The following is a 17,618-nucleotide window of genomic DNA, read 5'->3' as shown; positions in this document are numbered from 1 at the left end:
TTCTAACCTTTCACCTTCTAGTTTTGCTCTTGGTTGTTTTTAGTTTTGTTTTATCCTAGGCAATGGTGGATTGATTAATCGAATGATATCAAATATGCCTTTTGAATGCCATCTCCCCGGATATAAATATTGTGGCCCTGGTACATAACATTTACTTGTTAAATAGGTCAGTTTTTGATTTTGTCACTTTTCAGGGACTAATTTGTCCCTTCGTCTGAGTAGGGGAGATCTGCCGAGAAATCGTGTTGATGCTGCCTGTCGAAAGCACGATATGAGCTATGAGTCTACAAACTTGACAGATAGGCATCAAGCAGACCAACAACTGTTCCAAGACGCTTGGCAACTATATACTACCAGTGGTGCCACCTGGGAGGAGTTCTTTGTTGGTCTTTTCGTGGTAATAGCGATGAAGGTGAAACTATTTTTTGGTTTCTAACTGAAATTCGCTATTTTAATTCTATCACCTATGATGGAAGACAGATTTACCAAAAATGTTGGTAAATTTATTGATTCCGCAGCGGTGATCTACTTTCAAAGTTTACATATAGTGAATTTTTGATTTTGGGGTGCAATATCGTGCCGTGATAGATCATAATTTTCAAACTAGATAATATTATTTTGTAATTTCGCATCAGAAACTTTAAGCTGCAAAACATGTTTTATAACCAGTTGCTTAGAAATCAGTCTAGACATGGAAGTTCGCAATTTACCAAAAATGTTGGTAAATGCAGTTTCTGTGCCAAATTTGATAATCCAGTTTTTAATTTTCACATTTATTTCACTGAGTTTTGCTATGAACGTGTTTTGTTAGCTTTTTCATTAAGGAAAACTATCCGATTTATCTGAACTGTGTGTGTCTAATCGGCATGCATTTACGGTCTTAACGATATACTAAAAATTCTAGAAACGTGTTGTGGTATGGTCCCATTTTTAAATGGGACCAACCAAATTTCACATGGCTGATAGAATTTGTAGTTAAGACGCTACAGATTGGATTGATATCTGTTGAGAATATTTCACGAAATGCATCATTTCAAAACAGAAGAGGGAATGATGAATATAATATATCACATATAAACTGAAATTAAAAATTGAGTGAAATATTCGTAACAGTCTTTCCTTAATACACTTAGCACTAAGTTAGAATGTAAAGCAGTAGTAAAGCTGTTAGAAATATCTATGGATTTGTATAGCTTGATTATTTGAAATTTTATTATTATCATCTACTGTTATGATAGAATTATTATAAAACTATTAATCAAAAATACATTTATGTGTACCTACCTTGTAATATAAATACACTTCTAACTTTGACTATTGTTGCTTCTTTGAATACCTACTATGCGATACTGCCTGAGTATGTAAACTGGTAGACTTCATCTATTTGTTCTTTGTTTAGCTTTAGATTTCCAGTTACATTAGTATTTAAACATATTAAGTCAATCTTAACCCAACTTTTTGTAGTATTTTTTAAATTTCTGCTCCAGTTACCCACGACGATCATGAAGAACTTGACAAATGTATTTTGGGTTGCCAACAACTAGAGACAAACTGACTTTTCGTTTCATATTTTTGAACACTCCGATAAGAATTTTTGGTGTAATTCGTTCATACTCCTCTAGAATTGGGGCCTTTAAGACGTCGCACAAGTTGTTTGAGGATGGTGGTTTTTCATTGTCGGAAAACAAAATAATTCAAGGTCGTCAAATCTGGTGATCGAGGTGGACAGATGTGGTCACTGTGGCAATTCAGCAAACGGTCATCATAAAGTTCTCTTAAGAAATTTAACGAAATTGAAAAAGAAAAAGATAAATGAAAATCTAATACCTACAGGGGATCAAGGAATTGTACAAAAACACAACGATCAATGTAAGAGTGAGTGGAAGGAGAGTGAAAATTTTGACACGATGATCAAGAGAGAGTAAGACAGAAATCGTCGCCCGAGAACTTGTTTGATCTACAGATCAGAGTGCACTCACGCCAATATCGTCTCTAAGCGATTTATTTCTAATAAACTGACTTTCGTGAGAGTTGATCCATCTGGTCCGAATTTACAACGAATAAGTGAAAAAAGTTCTTGAACATTTTAACGATTTAATACATAATGTTCCCGACTGTCAAAATTTACATTTCAAATTATATTATCAAATGATAAAACGCTCACCAAACTTTGTCACGTAAAATGACGTAATCTCCAAATTTTAAAATAGTAGATGTAATTTAAATTTTATATCCTCCGTTTACGGTTTATGAATCCGTGTTGAGTTTTTACCTTACACGTCAAGATTTTTGTATAAAAAAATCAACAACATTTTCCAATTTATGGTTAATGCAAATATGTTAAATCGTTAGTCAAAATTTATCCGGTCATGCCCCCCAAAAGCTGATGATATCATGTTACAATTTTCGATTTCCCTATCTTTAATAACTTTAGATGTCTCAATTTTTCAATATTTCAATTCTAGGCTTCTTCATTTTTTCCAATATTCAAATTTTCGATTTCCCGATTTTTTATTTTTCGATTTCTCAGTTTTACTATGTTTCAATGATACGAATTTTCAATTTTTGTCCTCTTCAATTTTACGATTTTTAAATATTTCGATTTTTCAATTTTTCAAATTTTGACATTTCTAAATTTTCAGTTTTCCCATTTCTGAAGTAATCTTTTTTTTTATTTTCCCATTTCTCGACTTCTCAAAGTTTCGATTTTTCACTTCTTCAGTTCTTCAACTTTTCGGTTTTTCAGGTTTTTCAATATTCATTTTTTTTATTTTTTAAGCTTACAATTTTTCGACTTTGCGTTTTTAGTTTTTCGTTACACTTCAGATTTTTCAATTTTTCGACGGTTTCATACTTCGATTTCTCAATTTTTCAATTTTCCGATTTTAATTTTTCAGTTTTTAAAATTCTAAGTTTTTCGATTTCTCGAGTTTTCCGTTCTTCTTTATTTCAATTTTTCAACTTTCCGAATTTTTAAATTTTCGATTTTCCAATTTTTTTTTAATTTTTCGATTTTTCAGTTTTTGTCATCTTCAATTTTACGATTTTTAAATATTTCGATTTTTCATTTTTCAAATTTTAACATTCAAACTTTCAGTTTTCCCATTTTTGAAGTATTTTTTTTTATTTTCCCATTTCTCGATTTCTCAAAGTTTCGATTTTTCACTTCTTCAGTTCTTCACCTTTTCGGTTTTTTAATTTTCAATTTTTTTATTTTTAAGCTTACAATTTTTCGACTTTGCGTTTTTAGTTTTTCGATGTCTCAATTTTTCAGTTTTTTAATTTCTCAATTTTGGGTATTTCTTTCAGTTCTGGAATTTTTCAACATTTGAATTTTTCGATTTTTGAACTCCTGGATTTTTTGATTTCTCGAATTTTTACTTTTTGGATTTTCAATTTTTCGTCACACTTCAAATTTTTCAATTTTTCGACTGTTTTATACTTCGATTTCTCAATTTTTCAACTTTTCGATGTTTTAATTTTTCAATTTTTAAAATTCTGAGTTTTTCAATTTCTCGAGTTTTCCGTTCTTCTTCATTTCAATTTTTCAATGTTCCGAATTTTTAAATTTTCGATTTTCCAATTTTTTTTTAATTTATCGATTTTTCAATTTTTTGATTTCTCGATTTCACATGTTTCCGGGTTTTGATTTTTAGATTTCTCGATGTCTATTTTTGATTTTTTTTAATGTTTCGATTTTTGGATTTCTTAGTTTTTCAATCTTTTACTTTTGGGATTTTCAATTTTTCGATTTTCCAAATTTTCGATGTTTCGATTTTTCAATTTTTTAAATTCTGGGTTTCGATTTCTCGATTTTTCAGTTTTTCGATTTTTAATTTTTCAAATTCTAAGTTTTTCGATTTCTCGACTTTTCAGTTCTTCTTTATATCAATTTTTCAAGTTTTTTGATTTCTCGATTTATCGAATTCAGATGTTCCCATGTTTTGATTTTTCGATTTCTCGATGTCTCAGTTTTTGAATTTTTCCATGTTTTGGTTTTTGGGATTTCTCGGTATTTCAATTTTTTATTTTTGGGATTTTTAATTCTTCGATTTTCCAAATTTTTTAAATTCCGGAATTTCGATTTCTCAATTTGTCGATTTTTCAGTTTTTTGATTTTTAAATTTTAGATTTTCGAATATTTATTTTTTGAAGTTTGAATTTCCCGATTTTTCAATTTTGCCATGTTTTAATTGTTCAGTGTTTTAAATTTTTAGATTTTTGGATATCTCGATTTTTTCATTTTCAGTTCTTCACTATTTCTATTTTTCAATTCATTTTTGAGTTCTCAAAGTTTCCTTTTTTGGTTTTTCGATTTCTCAATTTTACAATTTTATAATATCTCAATTTTTGGATATTTCGATTTTTCGACGTTTCGATTTTTCGATATTTTATTTTTTGGATTTTCAGTTTTTCGTTTTTTAAACTTGAGATTTTTCATTTTTTCGACTGTTTTATACTTCGATTTCTCAATTTTTCAACTTTTCGATGTTTTAATTTTTCAATTTTTAAAATTCAGAGTTTTTCGATTTATCGAATTCAGATGTTTTCATGTTTTGATTTTTCGATTTCTCGATGTCTCAGTTTTTGAATTTTTCCATGTTTCGATTTTTGATTTCTCGGTTTTCAATTTTTTACTTTTGGGATTTTCAATTCTTCGATTTTCCAAATTTTTTAAATTCTGGAGTTTCGATTTCTCAATTTGTCGATTTTTCAGTTTTTCGATTTTTAAATTTTAGATTTTCGAATATTTATTTTTTTGATGTTTGGATTTCTCGATTTTGCAATCTAGCCATGTTTTAATTGTTCAGTGTTTTAAATTTTTAGATTTTTGGATGTCTCGACTTTTTTATTTTTCAGTTCTTCAGTATTTCTATTTTTCAATTCATTTTTCGACTTCTCAAAGTTTCCTTATTTAATTTTTCGATTTCTCGATTTTGCAATTGTTTAATTTCTCAATTTTTGGATATTTCGATTCTTCGACGTTTCGATTTTTCGACTTCTGGATTTTTCGATTTTTTATTTTTTGGATTTTCAGTTTTTCGTTTTTTGAACTTTCGATTTTTCAATTTTTCAACTTTTCGATGTTTTAATTTTTCAGTTTTTAAAATTCTAAGTGTTTCGATTTCTCGAGATTTCAGTTCTTTTTTATTTCAATTTTTCAATTTTTTGTTTCTCGATTTATCGTATTCAAATGTTTCCATGTTTCGATTTTTGATTTCTCGGTTTTTCAATTTTTTACTTTGGAGTTTTCAATTTTTCGGTTTTCCAAATTTTTTAAGTTCTGGAGTTTCGATTTCTCAATTTGTCGATTTTTCAGTTTTTTGATTTTTAAATTTTAGATTTTCGAACATGTATTTTTTGATGTTTGTATTTCTCGATTTTTCAATTCTGCCATGTTTTAATTGTTCAGTGCTTTAAATTTTAGATTTTTGGATTTCTCGATTTTTTTATTTTTCAGTTCTTCAGTATTTCTATTTTTCAATTCATTTTGCGACTTCTCAAAGTTTCCTTTTTTGATTTTTCGATTTCTCAATTTTGCAATTTTTTAATTTCTCAATTATTGGATATTTCGATTTTTCGACGTTTCGATTTTTCGACTTCTGGATTTTTCGATTTTTTATTTTCTGCATTTTCAGTTTTCAGTTTTTTAAACTTTAGATTTCCCAATTTTTCAACTTTTCGATATTTTGATTTTTCAATTTTTCGAATTTTTCAATTTTTTGAGATCTCGATTTTCGAGATTCGGACGTTTCGATGTTTTGATTGCTCAATCTCTCGATTTATCAATTTTTCCACTTTTAACTTTTCGATTTTGGCCTATTTATATTTCGAAACATCGAAAAATTGGAAAATCGAAACATTAAAAAATAAATTTGAAAATCGAAAACTTAAAAATGCCAAAAATTGAAAAGTTGAAATATGGAAGAACTGAAAACTCAAGAAATTGAAAAAGCTTAAATTTTAAAAATTGAAAAGTTAAAATATCGAAAAGTTAAAAAATTGAGAAAGTATAAATACAGTTAAAAAATTGTTAAGTTTTAACAACGAAAAATTGAAAATCGAAAAGTTGAAATACTAAAGAATCCCAAAACTGAAATATCGAAAAATTGAAAAATAGAAGAAAAATTGGAGAATCGAAAAACTGAAAAATCACAAAATTGAACGAAATATCCAATAATTGGGAAATTAAAAAATTGAGAAATTGAAAAGTCAAACAGCAAAGTCGGAAAATCACAAACTTAAAAAATCGAAAAATTGAAGAACTGAAGAACTGAAAAATCGAATCGTTGGGAAGTCGAGAAATGGACAAATAAAAAAATAAATTAATTGCGAAATCGGAAAATTGAAAATTCAGAAACGTCAAAATTTGAAAAATTAAAAAATATTGAACTAAAAAATAGAAAAATCGAAAGATCTAAAATTTAAAACATTGAAAAATTAAAATATCGTAAAAGCGAAAAATGGAGAAATCCAGACATCAATAATTCAAAAAAATAAAAATTCGAAAAAGTGAAAAATCTGCAAATCCAGAAATCGAAACTCGGAAAATTTTAAAAATTGGAAAATTGAAAAATGGGGGATCGAAAAACGGAAAAATCGAAAAGCCGAAAAGTAAAAAATCGAAAAATCGACAAATCGAAAAATCGAAACATCCAAAAATTCAAAAACTGATAATGTATTCTTGCATGTCAAAATCAAGTCAAACATATGAAATGTGATATTATGTTTGTAACTAAAAGCATCTACTTAAATAATAATTTTCCACAGAAATTCTGAACGCTTAGAGCCGACATTGGCCTGAGTGCACTCCGGTCTGTGGATCAAACAAGTTCTTAGGGGACGAGATGTCCTAATCATCATAGAATATCATACCCTGGGTTTACCTTCTCGCTAAGGTTGAGGTTCACAATCTAAAAATTTAAATATTGCGCCTTGATGCATTTCTCTCCCTTGCAAGTAGCTTTACTTATATTTAAAAATGATAATTTAGACAAATATAGATAACATAAAGGTATGCATATAAAAATCACATTTTATTTGCCGGAACTCTCTGATTTCCTCCATTTCTCAAAATGGGACAGGAAATTCAGAGTTTGGTAGTTGTGTTCGGTTTGTGTTTTCTTCTTAGGCACGTTTTTTGTGATGTTATATTACTGAAGAACAATTTGAACGCTTCATGTTTTCCTGAGGAGGATAATCTTGTGGCATATTTGGCACCGCCAAATGTGCAGCCCAAAAGAGATAACGACTTTGTCGACCATGTTGTGGGAGAAAATGATGACTGGCTCCAAGTTTCAGCCAACGAATCTATAACCGACTTTAGATGGACAGGTAATTTACGAGATAAATGTAAAAATATCATTCATAACCTCAAAAACAAAAAGAAAATTTTATCATTTTTCATTAGGAGGGATGTTAGACCATTTTTTTTTCTTTTCAGAATCTGAAATCACTAAAAGCAATAATTCACAATTTAGCTTTGACCAGGCAATTTCGTTTTCGGTTTATGCTCCATTCAGTTTTAAATTAAACATTATATATATTATCCAGGACGACAATCCCTATCCCAGATCACATACATGTGATCTAATAAAAAATTTTACTACTGGATGGTTTCGCTTCACTTTACTTCAAAAAAATCAAAGCCTGATATTGTACGAAAACGGAAAGTTGGTAAAAAATATTTCTCATAAATGGGAAAGCCATATATCACGTGGACAGAAAAATGTAACAATAGCAAATTCCAATGAAACGTTTTGGAAAATACATAACTGTATGTATTAGAGGGCTAAGTATATTTTTTAGGCAATGTATATATTTTTTAGTGAAATTTAGGTGGTCAAATACTACGACGCATAGTGAACCTACAATACTAAAAACTTATCGTTTGGATATATCATGCTTATCAATGTATTATTATTTGTGCGAAAACTGTTTTCTGGAAGTTAATTCAACAACGCTTGGTGAAACGTATAATTTTACAAAGAACAAGAATCAAACCAAATTGTGGAGCAATTCGAAAATTAAATTAAAATATGGCAAAGAAAATGTTATTGCTATTTATCGAAGAATAGTTGGTAATGATGATGTGAATGGAACGTGGGGTCTGGATATAAGATACTGTAGAAATTTTCAAGACAGTATTGGTAAATATTATCTCATGGCAATTTAAATTAGTCTTAAGAGATTCGTATGGGTAGTTATTTTAGGCAAGATTAATGCTAATTATAATTTTCAGTAAGAAAAAATATCTCACTTGGTGAAGAAATCTCTTGTAAAATATTAAACGAAGAAGAAATTGCAGTCAACACCACAGGTGTAGGAAATGATGAACTCTGTGAAAAACCCGGAAAACTTGGAATTAACTGCATGCATAGCTGTTCAGAAGTTCTAGGTCCTTATTTTCCTCATTGCGAACGACATAGGATCTGCCGAAATTCTAACTGTTCGTGCGCTTGGGGTTTTCGTGGAGATCAATGTGACACAGGTCTGTACAAAGTGCTGGCGTCTTTGTGTAACTGTATTGTATGGTTTCTTTTAGACTGTGACGATAGTACGTACGGATTAAATTGCAGCAGGAAATGTGAAAATTGTCAGAAATGCGATAAAATAACAGGAAAGTGCCCTTCCCCAGGTAAGTAAAGACTAATTTAAAACGCGGGAGAAAATATTCTCTAAAAAAATACTAAAACATTTTATGCAATCAGGACTGACATTTAATTTTTTCAGACGTTTCCGCTACTTCGGCCTACTCAATAGTAATACCAATAATAGTAGTAACATTAGTTGTTTTTATTAGTATTCTGTGTTACGTGTATAGAAAGAGAATACTGACTTGGTATAATAATTTATGTAAAGGCGGTGATGCTTCAGAGTCACCTCAGGTCGAATACTCTAAGGAATTCAAGCCTCTTAGAGCACAAGATTCAACAGAGTTATAAATGAACTATTGACAAAAATAAACACTTTTACTTCCCGAGCGTAAGCGAACTTTTTTAGAATACAGTTAATACGACTAGTTTATAACAGTTAACTTTTCAACTACTGCGTATTTCACTTTAAGTTAGCAGCATTTATATTAGAAAATTTGCGATCGTGTTAACTCAGTAGAAACGTGCCAATTTTATGTTGAAGTTTTTGTTATAAGTGGCGGTTTTTTTGAAATTTTATGTTTTATTTTTTAAATTGTAATACATATAATTACGTGTTTACTGTAATAATCTGTATCTATAGCAACTCCTTCCATGAACAATTTTTATATAGGTAGATTTTGTAAAAAAACACGTAACTGTTAATTCTTGTAGTCAAAATTTTTGTTGTCCAATATTTATTTTATGTAAGTTGCCAGACTCCGTTCATTTTTATAAGGGGACGTTTTACTTCAGTTACTCAGCATAATAATGAAATGTAAATTCTATTTTTGGGCTAAAATTGTATCACTCGCAAACGTCACCTTATATGAATTTATTTCATGTGTATTTGCGTTATTTTTTATTTTTTTAATGAAACACGAAAATAAAAAATTTGAAGTCTTCGAAGTGTTTAATTTGTGTGTTACGATTTTTAATATACGTAAGTACAACATATCAAAGAAGACAGCATTGTAGTGTCCCGGTTTGAATTAAAATTTCGCGCTCAAAAAAGAGCACTTTTCGAATTTTAGTATACACCACATTGCATTTGAACGCATGCCGTCATAAAAAAGCCAACGTGGGGTTCCATTATAATAAATTTTTACTCACTCCCCCGATGAGCAATTAATGTAGTACACATTAATCTTGTAAAGTTTTCGGGAGACACTTGTTTATGTATTCATTAACGAATCATCCTTTAGTTTTGTTTATTACATCCAGTGCATTGATGGATGTAGCATACCAACAATAATGGAAAAATATGAATGCGTTGTAAAACACATGGATAAACTACAGTGTAGTAATAACAGTTATCTGTTGTATTATTGTATTTTCACATTGTGAAATTGGGATGTACTGCTTCTGATTTGCAAGGAAAAACTAGATCGGGTTGCATTTTCCGGGCTATTTTAAGGTTACCACAGTAACGGAAAGCAAAAAGCACGTGTGTGGGAAGTCCGACTTCCCGCATCCTGATGAATGCGCGAAAGTCATCAAGCAAGGTCATGAGTGCAAAATAGTAATTTACACAACTAGTTCGGGATAGCCTGCTTCCCGCATGAACGCTTGTTTGCGGCACGACCGAAGGGAGTGCCGCATTTGCGTGAATGCGGGAAGCAGGCTCACGAACGTGTTGTGTACAATATTTTTTGCAACGAATAAACCTTTAAACTGAAGAAATTAACTGTGAGTTATTTATAAACAATGGCGCCGTCAACACATCACAATGTTGACACTGCGCGAGTATTTTAAGGTTACCATGGCAACGGGAAGTTAAAATGCACGTGTGCGGGAAGTTCGAACTCCCGCACCCTGGTGAATGCACGAAAGCCATCAAAAAAGATCATGAGTGCAAAAAATATATTTACACCACATTATCAACGGGAATAAAGCTATCTGAGCAATATGCGTAGTATTAAAAATAATGCTTATACATCGGAAGAATGTCACGCAGACATTTGTTTGATTTGAATGAGTTTATGGCCTCAAAACAGATGACTAAAACTATTCATAAGCCTCAATTGAACAAAATATTATATTTATTGTTATAAAGACGAGCGTATTCTCACATTTTCCAGAAAATGGAGCGGCTCGTTCTTAATTTGATCAATAATAAATTGACTGATTCATTAATTTTTTTGAGTCACGCTGTATAAGCAAATCTAAAAAATATCAATGCAATGATCAGTTACAAGTATAGTGATCATATTTTGCACATTTTCAAAAGAATTTATTCGGCAAAATTTTGAGATGACGTAATCAATTTTTTGGGGTTGATAAACAGATACATTTTAATTAAAAAGTTATCATACTTACAATAAGTTTAATTAAACGTCAAAATTTCAAAGTATTCAGTTTTGCAATTGTTGACTTACAAGTCAATTGTTGCTTAGCAATTTTTGACAGATTTGTGCGATAAAGGCCAACTTACGCCCGCATTTGGGTGCTTATAAACAAGATTACGATTCTAAAATGGAATAAACATTTTATTGATCCTTTCGACTAAACTATTGTTTTAATAGCGAGATTTAAGTACAAAATGAGCATTTTACTAGTAGACATTGGAAAAAGCATATGAGTGTGATGATACTTTTTTTTTTAAATTATCGCCAATTTTCATAGGTTTCGAAATCTTAATCTTAATGATAATTATAGATAACATGAAGGTACTTATATATATAAAAGCGACATGCTGTTTACCGGAACATTCTCTCATTTCTATAATTTCTCAAAATGAGACAGAAAATTCAGAGTTTCGTAGTTGTGTTCTGTGTGTGTTTTCTTGTTAGGCACATATTTTGCGATGTTATATTACTGAGGAACAATTTGAACGCTTCATGTTTTCCTGAGGAGGATAATCTTGTGGCATATTTGGCACCGCCAAATGTGCAGCCGAAAAGAGATAACGACTTTGTCGACGATGTTGTGGTAGAAAATGATGACTGGGTTCCGGCTTCAACCAACGAATCTATAACCGACTCAAGATGGAGAGGTAATTTACGAGATAAATTTAAAAATATCGTCATTCATAACCTCAAAAAGAGCGCAAATAAATCTGTAAAAAACACCCACAACCTACATTTTTTTTACATTATGTCCATCCGTGTTTTAGATTATCTTTTTGTGTCTTTGTCCAGCAAATCTGGCACTTTTGTGGTTAAGTCCGCCAGTTTGGTTGCCCTTCCCAGTGATTTTGTAATAAACGCTTTATGTATGTAAGATTTACGTAAAATTCACTTGAAACATACGCATAACACGCCTCTTCACCTGTAGCTCGACAGTCCACACTTATCTTTATTTTAACATACAGAGGTTAACATAAAAAAAAAAATTATAATTTTTCTAACAAACTGGTTTTCTTTAATTGTACTAGGGAAATTCTGTCTAAACCATCCGATACTAATTTTTCTTTTTCTTCTTTTCAGAATTTCAAAGTACTAAAAGCAATCATTCACAATTTAGCTTTAACGAGACAATTTCGTTTTCGGTTTATGCTCCATTCAGTTTTAAATTAAACATTATATATATTATCCAGGACGATAATCCCTATCCCAGATCACATACATGTGATCTAATAAAAAATTTTACTACTGGATGGTTTCACTTCACTTTACTTCAAAAAAATCAAAGCCTGATATTGTACGAAAACGGAAAGTTGGTGAAAAATATTTCTCATAAATGGGAAAGCGATATATCAAGTGGACAGAAAAATGTAACAATAGCAAATTCCAATGAAACGTTTTGGAAAATACATAACTGTATGTATTAGAGGGCTAAGTATATTTTTTTGGCAATGTATATATTTTTTAGTGAAATTTAGGTGGTCGAATACTACGACGCATAGTGAACCTACAATACTAAAAACTTATCGTTTGGATATATCGTGCTTATCAATGTATTATTATTTGTGCGAAAACTGTTTTCTGGAAGTTAATTCAACAACGCTTGGTGAAACGTATAATTTTACAAAGAACAAGAATCAAACCAAATTGTGGAACAATTCGAAAATTAAATTAAAATGTGGCAAAGAAAATGTTATTGCTATTTATCGAAGAATAGTTGGTAATGATGATGTGAATGGAACGTGGGGTCTGGATATAAGATACTGTAGAAATTTTCAAGACAGTATTGGTAAATATTATCTCATACGAATTTAAATTAGTCTTAAGAGATTAGTATGGATAGTTATTTTAGGCAAGATTAATGCTAATTATAATTTTCAGTACGAAAAAATATCTCACATGGTGAAAAAATCTCTTGTAAAATATTAAACGAAGAAGAAATTGCAGTCAACACCACAACTGTAGAAAATCATGAACTCTGTGAAAGACCCGGAAAACTTGGAATTAACTGCATGCATAACTGTTCGGAAGTTCTAGGTCCTTATTTTCCTTATTGTGAACGACATAAGATCTGCCGAAATTCTAACTGTTCGTGCGCTTGGGGTTTTCGTGGAGATCAATGTGACACAGGTCTGTACAAAGTGCTGGCGTCTTTCTGTAACTGCATTGTATGATTTCTTTTAGACTGTGACGATAGAACGTACGGATTAAATTGCAGCAGGAAATGTGAAAATTGTGAGAAATGCGACAAAATAACAGGAAAGTGCCCTTCCCCAGGTAAGTAAATTTAAAACGCGGGAGAAAATATTCTCTAAAAAAATACTATAACATTTTATGCAATCAGGACTGACATTTAATTTTTTCAGACGTTTCCGCTACTTCGGCCTACTCAATAATAATACTAGTAGTAGCAATACTAGTTATTATTAGTTTTGTGTGTTACGTGTTTAGAAAGAGAATACAGACTTGGTATAATAATTTCTGTAAAGGCGGTGATGCTTCAGAGCCACCTCAGGGCGAATTGTCCATGCCGTTGAAGCCTATTAACACACAAGATTCAATAGAATTATTATAAACTAGCTGTTACCCGCAGCTCCGCTTGCGTGGTTTTCGCAATTAGGACACATTATTTTTGACCCGCTGATTTATTTTTTGATTTCAATTTTATTACTTTTTAAGTTTGTGCAAGTCTTCATTAATAACAATATATAAAAGTATTTGTCCTTCGGCTAACTGATTCATTAACATAACTACTGGAGCTAGAAACACGAAATTTGGACAGAAGGTTCCTTTCGTTATGTAAGCATCAATTACCCCTAAGTGGGTGAAATAAGGACTGAAAGTTTGGAGTTAGGGTCCCATGAATTTTGTAATTTGGGTTATCTTTTGTCGATTTGATTAAAAGTCATGTTTTAAATTAAAGGATATTTCTTTAAAAAAGTTAAAATATTTGGATAGTTTTGTCGCTAATATTGTAGGCAGCCATGTAAAAACAGACATTTACCTGACCTATCTAAAACTTGGTTGTAAATTTGATATTGTTCTGTATTTAATAAACTTTCGTTGTGCCTATAAAAGTATGTCATAGCTAATCACTCTGAGATAGTCTCTGTTTTGTATGACTTCTTCACGTTTTACAGGCTGAGGCGAACCATAATACTTTAAACATTGTCTTCCTAAAGACAGCACCGTGTCTTTAAAGGAAATCACACACTTGTACATTTCATTTATAATATGAACACTCTCTTGACACTCTGACTGAACTTGACAAATCCAAAGCTTTGCATGATGAGTGATATGCGGGATAAGCGACACCATCAATAGTTTTTAAATCCGAGAATGATGTTGGCCCTCTCATTTCTTGAAGAAGAAGACCAAGGTAGAAACATTCGGCGTTATTAGGGTGAACGGTGTACACTCTGCCCAAAGTTTGATCGGTTTTGACTCCCGGCCAACCATCAACATTTTTTCCACGTTTTTGTCTCTCAAATTTGGTACTTTTCCACACATAGTATGAAGGGACTTCAACATAAAAAAGGATTTTTGCAAAATTATTCGTTTTGTAAAGCTCAAAAAATGCTAGAAAAGTAGTTTTCTGTGAATTATTTACCTTTTCAGTTACATTATTAAAGTCGTTAGGATTAAAACAGACAGCAGGCCATTTTTCAAGTGCACTGTGAGATGAAAAACCGCTGGAAATTGTTCATGTATAGGAAAGGGTCAGGATTCTCCAGACAGTTTCAAAGCTGCTAATATATCGACCACTTTCATATAATTTGACCTCATCATTGTCATTTTCAAGACCAAATAATCCTGGTTGGAGTTTGAGAGTTACAATACTCTATGTTGATGTGAGCAGCAAAAGTTCAAGATAAAAGTGGATTGTACGGTACCACCCATCTGTTATATAGGGTTACAACATGGAATTCAATCGTGAATCCACCATCCGCGGAACCTCTTCGCCGGTATTGAGGGTAGCTGTCTTCGCCTGTTTGGGTTTCTTTCAGGAGAATTCGAGGATATTTTTTGCTACAGCTACATCCTTTCATTTCATTTCCACCCAAATTATATTCCGTTGGGGATGAATTTCAAAAAAGAATTAAAATCAGTCAGTCAAGACAAACAATTTTACATGATTACCAATTTTCAAGTAACAAATGTTAACAACATTTCAACTAAATATCGCCATACAAATATTTTTTCTCATATAAACTTTGTCACCTCATTTGATCTTCTTAGGGGTAGAATCTCAAAAACAGCTGAAATACGCGTTACATTGTTTGTGTTGAAAAGCATTAATATCAAGTTCCAAGCAAAAATTTACAATAGAAATATTTTCCCATACACAATTAGTTACCACTTTTTACCCCCTTAGGGGTTGAATCTCGGAAAATGCTGAAATACGTGTGTCATTATATGTGTTGAAGAGCATTAATACCAAGTTCCACGTGAAAATGTGCAACAGAAGTAGTTTTCCCGTACAAACTTATCCACCACTTTTTACCCCCTTAGGGGTTGAATTTCGGAAAATGGTGAAATACGTGTTTCGTTATTTGTGTTGAAAAGCATTAATACCAAGTTTTACGTAAATATTTACAACAGAAATAGTTAGGAAATAGTCTTCTTGTACAAACTTTACCACCGCTTTTCACCCTTTTAGGGGTGGAATTTCCCAAGTTCCTTTCTTAGTGGGTGTTTACATCACAAAAGGAAACTATTGTCCAAATTTCATGTTTCTAGCTGCAGTAGTTTAGGCTCTGCGTTGATGAATCAGTCAGTCAGGACAAACAATTTTACATGTATAGATGAACAATTGACAAAAATAAACACTTTTACTTCCCGAGCGTAATCGAACCTTTTTAGAATACAGTTAATACGAGTAGTTTATAACAGTTAACTTTTCAACTACTGTGTATTTCACATTAAGTTGGCAACATTTACATTAGAAAATTTGTGATCGTATTAACTTAGTAGAAACGTGCCAAATTTATGTATTTATGTTTTTAGTTTTTGTTATAAGTGGCGGTTTTTTTTTAATTTTATGTTTTAAAATTACATTTTTCTGTTGTTTACAGCGCGACATTTCGAACGCATAACAATTTTGTTTTAGTTTTTAAATTGTAATACATATAATTAAGTATTTATTATAATAATATAATCTATAGCAACTCCTTCCATGAGCAATTTTATATAGGTACAGATTTTGTAAAAAAAACAGGTAACTATTAATTCTTGTAGTCAAAATTTTTGTTGTCCAATATTTATTTTATGTAAGTTGCCAGACTCCGTTCATTTTTATAAGGGGGCGTTTTAATTCAGTTACTCAGCATAATAATGAAATGTAAATTCTCTTTGTAGGCTAAAATTTTATCACTCGCAAACGTCACCTTATATGAATTTATTTCATGTGTATTCGCGTTCTTTTTTATTTTTTTAATGAAACACGAAAATAAAAAATTTGAAGTCTTCAGATTTGTGTCTCACGCTTTTTAATATACAGGATGTTCATTTTATCTGTTCACGCCTGAATATTTCTCCATAGACAACCCATTTTACATTTCATAAACAGCTTTGATTAATTTTTATTTTTAAATAATAACGAACGCATAGATAGCAATGATCAGAACCAAAATTATGACAAACTATTTCTGTCAGCCAAATATTTTCAATTTTCGTTTGCTTTAAAATGTTTTCGGATTCTGAAAAATCAGACATGCGATTAATATTGGGAAAGTGTGACAACAATTTTGATGCTGCTGTTCGTCTCTACGCCAGGCAATATCCCAATAGAAGAACTCCCTCGCATCAAGCGTTTAGAAAACTTGAAAAAAATTTTGGAGAATTTGGGCAATTCAAAAAAAAAATAAAGTTAGAAATAGAACTGTAGTAACGCTGGATAATGAAGCTGCTCTAATTGAAATTGTAGCAGAAAATCCCCACGTGAATCAAAAACAGATTGCAAGACAAATGGAGATTAGTTTGGGTTCAGTTTTCAACATCTGAAAAGCAAACCGATTTCATCCATAACATGTGACAATTGTCCAACATTTAACAGAACGCGATTTTATCCGACGGTTAGTGTTTTGCGAATTCGTGAGGGCTCAATTACGAGACAATCAAGATTTTTTATTTAACGTTTTGTTTACGGATGAAGCCACATTTACCAATAACGGGTGTGTGAACAGACACAAGTCACATTACTATGCCCAACAAAATCCCCATTGGTATCAGGAAAAGCACTTCCAAGAGGTTTTCAAAGTTAATGTTTGGTGTGGAATTGTTGGTAACAACGTCATTGGTGCACATTTTTTTGAAGGAAATTTAAACGAACCTATGTATCTAAATTTTTTAAAGAATATTTTACTTGAACTGTTGGAAAACGTAGACCTAGACATACGAAGAACAATTTGGTTTCAAAATGATATCGCTCCCGTTAAAAATGGGGTCAAATGTTAAAAAAATGCATTAAAAAGAACTTCACGACAAACCTTTTTTTAGTTTATAAAAATCAATAAAAAACTTCAACGTCAAAATTGGCCACTTTGCTTAAAAACATGATAAAGGACCGTAAAATAGATGAAAAAACAGGGTCTCTTAAATGTTGGACAATTGTTATATGGTATGGATGAAATCGGTTTGC

The 17,618-nt window shown here is 31.2% G+C and overlaps 2 protein-coding genes across 2 annotated transcripts; both read left to right on the top strand.

Moving 5' to 3' along the window:
* Positions 1-7,022: 7,022 nt before the first annotated feature.
* On the top strand, positions 7,023-9,538 carry LOC135138061 (uncharacterized). Its single transcript, XM_064067906.1, has 6 exons — positions 7,023-7,335; positions 7,445-7,777; positions 7,830-8,150; positions 8,243-8,491; positions 8,546-8,638; positions 8,734-9,538. Exons 1-6 carry the CDS (start codon positions 7,077-7,079, stop codon positions 8,943-8,945), a joined length of 1,467 nt encoding a protein of 488 aa, XP_063923976.1. The 5' UTR covers positions 7,023-7,076; the 3' UTR covers positions 8,946-9,538.
* A 1,780-nt stretch (positions 9,539-11,318) lies between these two features.
* LOC135138804 (uncharacterized) lies at positions 11,319-15,827 on the top strand. Its single transcript, XM_064068824.1, has 6 exons — positions 11,319-11,628; positions 12,062-12,394; positions 12,447-12,767; positions 12,860-13,108; positions 13,163-13,255; positions 13,345-15,827. Exons 1-6 carry the CDS (start codon positions 11,370-11,372, stop codon positions 13,551-13,553), a joined length of 1,464 nt encoding a protein of 487 aa, XP_063924894.1. The 5' UTR covers positions 11,319-11,369; the 3' UTR covers positions 13,554-15,827.
* Positions 15,828-17,618: the final 1,791 nt, after the last annotated feature.

This window comes from Zophobas morio, unplaced genomic scaffold (assembly GCF_036711695.1).
Source record: "Zophobas morio isolate AGI-343-1 ecotype UQ-CSIRO unplaced genomic scaffold, CSIRO_AGI_Zmor_V1 ptg000030l, whole genome shotgun sequence".
Taxonomy (NCBI): domain Eukaryota; kingdom Metazoa; phylum Arthropoda; class Insecta; order Coleoptera; family Tenebrionidae; genus Zophobas; species Zophobas morio.
This window is presented reverse-complemented; position numbering and strand designations above follow the sequence as displayed.

Excerpts from the sequence above, each read along its gene's own strand:
- LOC135138804 (XM_064068824.1), top strand. The coding sequence starts at position 11,370 with ATGAGACAGAAAATTCAGAGTTTCGTAGTTGTGTTCTGTGTGTGTTTT. Across the intron at positions 11,629-12,061 it reads AACCGACTCAAGATGGAGAG|AATTTCAAAGTACTAAAAGC; the intron begins GTAATTTACGAG and ends TCTTCTTTTCAG. Across the intron at positions 13,109-13,162 it reads TGGAGATCAATGTGACACAG|ACTGTGACGATAGAACGTAC; the intron begins GTCTGTACAAAG and ends GATTTCTTTTAG.
- LOC135138061 (XM_064067906.1), top strand. The coding sequence starts at position 7,077 with ATGGGACAGGAAATTCAGAGTTTGGTAGTTGTGTTCGGTTTGTGTTTT. Across the intron at positions 7,336-7,444 it reads AACCGACTTTAGATGGACAG|AATCTGAAATCACTAAAAGC; the intron begins GTAATTTACGAG and ends TTTTCTTTTCAG. Across the intron at positions 8,639-8,733 it reads AGGAAAGTGCCCTTCCCCAG|ACGTTTCCGCTACTTCGGCC; the intron begins GTAAGTAAAGAC and ends TAATTTTTTCAG.